At 33.4% G+C, this 6,061-nt stretch overlaps 1 protein-coding gene across 1 annotated transcript; it reads right to left on the reverse strand.

Annotated features, from left to right (window-relative positions):
- Positions 1–533: 533 nt before the first annotated feature.
- On the reverse strand, positions 534–3,677 carry LOC126706558 (nicotinamidase 1-like). Its single transcript, XM_050406088.1, has 5 exons — positions 3,470–3,677; positions 2,822–3,005; positions 1,566–1,699; positions 1,250–1,435; positions 534–901 (listed from the first exon to the last, which is right to left on the reverse strand). The coding sequence occupies exons 1-5, from the start codon at positions 3,605–3,607 to the stop codon at positions 809–811; spliced, it is 735 nt and encodes a 244-aa protein (XP_050262045.1). The 5' UTR covers positions 3,608–3,677; the 3' UTR covers positions 534–808.
- Between the last annotated feature and the right edge of the window lie 2,384 nt (positions 3,678–6,061).

Consider the following 6,061-nt stretch of genomic DNA (forward strand, 5'->3'; position numbering starts at 1 on the left):
GAGAAAATAGAGTTGTGGTACTGTTGAGGTCAGACTGTACATTTCCTTTTTATTTTTATTTTTTAGAGTGATTATATATCTTCCTTGACCATACATCTCCATTTCTTTACATAAAATGGTTGAATTAAGACTTGAAAAATCAGTAGGAACATTGTTTTGGTCAGATAGGATTAGTGAATCCAAACTACAAACCGTTGTTTGTAAAGAAGTTGAAGAGAGTGTGTAGTCTGAAGGGAAGCTTGTATGGAGGAAGAGAGCTTCTAAATGAGTCAGGGTCTTGGCTTTCAAGTTTCATCTACGCATGTGGGAGGAGAAAGAGAGTCTGTAAGTGGGTTAAGGTCTTGGCTTTCATCTACACATAGAAAATGATCATACTTAGGTCAAAATATGTAAGGGAATAAGTGGGCTTGAACTTTTCATAAGGTTTTGTTTAATTTTCAACAATAACCCATCTTTTAGATGATAGTAAGAAGAAGTTAACGTGATTTTTAGGTAACAGTAAAAGCAACTTAATGAGAAAAGGTTAAAAAGGCTAAACGCAATATTAGAGCGTCACATGACAGGAGCTCATGCACTCCCACATGAAGTCTCTGCTTTTATATTTATAATCAGTATATATATATATATATATATATATATATTTATTATAATTTTTTTTTCATATCTCCACACTCCAACACAACTTTCTTTATGTCAAGCTCCATTCCTATACCTGCACAACTTTATTCAGAACAGAAGATACAAATCCTTTTAACAAAGTACTCCATTAACACAAGTTCTATATTAGTAATGTTGCATCCTAGCTAGCTCATAGCTTCTTTGGTGCATCAAATGACACTTCACTTGCTATTTTTGCTCCCCTTTGTTTAGCCATGTATAGGCCGACATGATGCATAAACTCCTGCAAGTAACACAAGAATACCTTTGAGAGTGGCTTCTATTCGTTCATTCACTCATTTTTGTATTAAATATAGTGAGGCTAGCACATATACAATTAAATATAGCTAGTTTTCTGAATCATGTCCATAGCTTGGGGATTTGGCAAATATAGATGTTACAAAATTTGGCAGAAATATTGTGACGTTAAGGTCTTCTTTTTCCTTGGTAAAGTTCCTATGAATTCCATTTACAAACAGGTTTTAGATTCATAATGAGTCCTTTTTAAAGTACCAAAGTTTGTATATTTCAAATTCCCTGTTTGATCTATGAGAAGGCAGTGTATGAGGAAGGTTAATGTAATCCTATTTACCTGGGGATGAACTAAAGCTCCTTTGGTATTTTTGGCAACTTGGATAGGAACATCAAATGTAGCGCATCCATGGGAATACACCACTACATCCTTAAGAGGGGTGAGAAAACCAAGGTTTCTTGCAGATAATGTAGAGCAAACGAAGTCCAGAACACAGATATCTGTGCATATCCCTACAACCAATATCTACACCAAAAAGAAATCATGCTTATAAAAACCAAAAAATTAGGAAGATAAAATGCACTAACAGCTCATAATTAACCAAGGAAAATAACATAAGGCTAGACAAGCTCCAGCAAATATTTAAAATACTTACGGCTTTGATCTGATTCTTCTTCACCCAATCCACAAAAACATTTGAACCATCATCCTCAGTTGAACCCAAGTATCCATCAAAGCATTCTTTGCGCCTGATTGTTACATTAGGCTCATTCTCTAACCATCTCAGAGCTGCACTTTAGTGGAAGAAAGTAACATGAGAGAGAGAAAAGTTGGGAGGGTTTGAAGCTTGGCATATTAAATACTTAAACACATAACAGTCACACAAGTACACATCTCATATATGGTTAGGCCTTTGATTTAATCTATGAGTGAAATACTGCCAGAAAATCTGCCAACATGGAGATGATTATACAATCTAATGATTTGCCTGGCAAAGGAAGAATTTTTCTTCTTCATCCTCAAGTTATACCACCTATAGGCTATGGCAATTGGCAAAGCATGTATAGACAATACAAACAGAGAATTCAAGACATGCCATAACAATAAAATTAGTTTATTGTGAAAGCTAACTTGCCACCTTAACCATAAGCTGTAAGCTAAAACAGAACTACACCTTCTAATTCTTAATTAAACAGTCTTCACTTCTTCAGAACTCCACTAAGTGTGATCCTAAATCCAAATTGTAAACGCAGTTCATGCTCAATCAAAAGATGAAATAAACGACAAACACTCATCATATACAATATTTTCCCCAAAATTAGGCAGGGAAATAGCCAGGTTTTGCTCGTTAAACCATAGCATATGCCATATGTTGCAAATTTTGGAGAGGGCTAATGCCAAAAGCTTATTTCATGTTTATTGTTTCTTCTTGACTCCAAGTTTTACAATCCTACACCTTATTTCTGGTTGGAGACACCTGAAGTCTGCTTCTGCGTTTCCCTCTTTTATTAACTAAAAAAAAAAACAAAGCTGAAACATATTATACCACTATTAATGTTGCGTCAGGTTTGCATCATTCTCTAGATTTTGGATTATCAATGCATGTACCTCTTTGGAATTATAGGAAATTTTGAATTACCTTTTCTAACAAGCATAGCCTGATCTCAGTGATAAATTATATGCATATCATTCATCGTTGATAAAAAGAATTTGCTCTTCTATGCAAACCCAAATATACAGAGAAACAGACAACTGCTTTGGACACCATAAATAACATAGTAATCATTCAACTGCAAAGATTAATTTGTCATGTTTGTGTGTGTGTGTGTAACCATGTGCTTGGATATGAACAAATAGGCATGGAAACACACTGTACAAAGGCATTAGACAAGAGAAAACAGGATTATATACCAGGAACCAAATTTGCCTCATCGGTGCCAGCAATGCAATGAGGAGGATATGGTTCCTCAGGCTTATCAGGATGATGAGAATCAAGAAATCCAATAATAGGCCTTTTCTTCTCACAGAACAATCTGGCCAGCTTTTCTGATTCCTTGATCATTTCTGAAATCTGACTATTGGGCTCTCTTGGTGCCTGAAAACACACAACATGTTTCACACTTAGTAAAATTCCAATTCTACGGCTCTTGTTAAATACAATCTTGCCAAAAGTCAAACCCAAGATAAGTTCTAACCAGGTTCCATGATAAACATAAAGGTGATATAGATCCTTTTGATTTTTTTTTAAACTACAAAATCCATGACTTTACAATAACAATTACAACAACAAATTTTTTTGTCTAAAGATTTTGAAGGTATTGATCTTCAACAGACTAGTTAATATCGGCTACATGTATTATTTTGCCTTATTTTTCTTTATTCGAAATTATACTTTATGTTGCTTCCTTAATTGATATGACTTTATGAAGTAAAAGGGAAAAAAAAAAAATGTTGCCGTTAGCGAAACAGCTTGAACAAAATGAAAAGAAAAAAAATTATCTCATCCAACTCAAAACAAAAAGATGTACAACAAAAGAAAGCCATTTAAAGCTAGCTTACCAGATTTCCAGCACCAACTGTGCAGAAACCATTACTGATGTCCACAAGTACAAGACCAGTCACATCTTGGGGTAAAACCACCGATTCCTGTTCAAGAGGAATCTCACTCTTCAAAAGCTCAACTGTTGGAGATACCATTTTAAGTTCTAGTTACTTAATTCACTTCGCAGAGATATAAATCAACCACACAGAGATAAATTGCAACACACAATGGGTTAGTGAGACTAACACCACTGTACAATAGACATGGCAAAACGGTCAGAATTTTCTGACCCGGTCCCAAAAAATCCTGACCTAAATCTGATTTTTTTTTTTACCCAATGCAAAAACGGGTTGATTTATGACCTGACCCATGTTTTTAAGGGTCAACCCGATCCGACCCGACCTGCAACTCAACTCGAATCCAAACCATTTTTTAAAACTTCTTTTTTGGTGAAAAAAAAATAAAAAAAAATAAAGACAATATTAGTTTAATTGTTTGTTGTGAGTTTTAAGGAAACAATTGAGATATTTACATAATTACATGCAAATTAATTGAAGATGAATAGTTGAGCATTCTATAATAAGTAAAGATTTTTAGATATTAAATAGAAAAGTACATGCCAAGATAATTTTGTTACAATAGAGTTAAAAACATAGATTTAAAATGGTAGACATGTGTGAGAAATATTCACAAGTGTGAAAATAGTGAAGGCAAAGTATCAAATTAGTATAAATTATGAATGCTTAGACCTAATTTTTAACAATTTATGTATAAAATAACGGCTTTTCAAAATAAATTATGATATTTCCTAGAGTGCGTGTTGCTTAACAATGATATGATATTCGTAAAAAAGACCATATATAAATAAGTAAACAATCAAACTTTAATGTTTATCTCAAGTTGAAATAGAATGCCAATCAGAAATTATAAAATTAATTTTCAAGATTGTAAATTTCTTATATGTTTTTATTATTTGTCAAATGAGTTATCCAATAAGTCATTTGTAATTTTGTTTTATATTTTGGGATGTTGATATTGTGTAGAAATAAAACTTGTGTATTTGTTTTATTTATCTTTGTGTTATTTTGTTTTAAATAGTAATGTTAGGATTTGTATAATTTTAAAATTATTGAATAAGTATTAATAAGTTTAACTAAGTTCATTTTTTATATAAGTGGTGAATTCAAAGTAATGCATTCTACATTAAGTAATTTGTTGCATGACTTTCCAAATAGCAAATACATGATTTTTTCTTTATAAAAAAAAAAATTCATGTGAAAATAAGGGTAAACCCGACCCGACCCGTAACCTAATTGACCTGAACCCATTTTAACCCGCTTAAAATGACCCCTGTTTGACCTACAACCAGATTGACCCGACCTGACTATTTTGCCATGTCTATGTACATGCGCATATTTATTTAGAAAGTGGGGTTGCATTATCTGGACCCTCATTTTATTTTTCCACTCACTAAAATCCAAATTTGGAAAACTTATTTGATTTTCTTTGTCATTTTGGTAGAAAAGTCCAAAGAACATATAGAAATGTGCACATGCGTCCAAGTAGATCTTCATCATCCCCATGTGAATCCAACTTAACACTCAACTTTAGTTGGATGAGAATAACATCAGCCATCAAAGATCAAAACTGTAAACTTTATTGTTTTCATATGTAGATAAGAGGCAAAAAAGTATACATGTCCATCCAAATTAACAGTCCAAAACTGGGCTGGTTTATCCACCCACTCTAATTATTAACCAGTAAAAACCAGGTTTAACATGGATATTCTTACCCAATATGCTTTTCTGAGTTGGGTTTCATCAGCATGATTGAGTCGAAACCTAGACTGTCTTCCTTGTCTAAAATCCATGCTTGCGGGCCGGGATTCTTTGCCACATTCTGGTGGTTGAAGATATATCCTAGGGCTAGGAGGCTGCTTTCACTGTGTAGTGCTTCAACCTTATTCAAGTGTCCACTGCTACTGTCCAGGGCCTCTCAGTCTCAAACAAGGGAGCATGCTTTTGCAGCTCCATATATAACTACGTACGTAGAATTCCAAGCACGCACCCTGTTTCATATGGAAATTAAGTTGCTTCCTATCTATTTATATTGATATTCTCCAAATGCACTCAGAGAAGAATTTAATAAAATCTTATGAATCTTCTAATTTATTGGAATAAAATTTTATTACTTAATGAGTGTATTTAAAAATTAAGAAATTAGAGTATTATAATTGTTACAATTATAATAATGCCAGAGGATGGTGGTGGTATGGATGGTATGGTCATGTTGGTGGTGGCTATGACATGAGAATTATGGTGGTGTTGATGACAGTGGGTGATGGCATGATGGTAATGGTGATGACAACAATGAAAAAATGACAATGTTGATATCACTTTTAAAATCACATGCTGCCTTCTAGAATTTGAACTTGAGCGATTTGGATGCTTGAAAGTAATCTGCAAAATTTAGTAGTGTTGGCATTTAGACCCAAGCCCATTCTTGGACCCATTGCACAATCATTATACTATGATGACTATCTATTCTATTGACTTCTACTACAATGCTACACATATATTATACAAACATTAGAATTTTTTATTATTATT

This window comes from Quercus robur, chromosome 11 (assembly GCF_932294415.1).
Source record: "Quercus robur chromosome 11, dhQueRobu3.1, whole genome shotgun sequence".
NCBI classification, from domain to species: Eukaryota; Viridiplantae; Streptophyta; class Magnoliopsida; order Fagales; family Fagaceae; genus Quercus; species Quercus robur.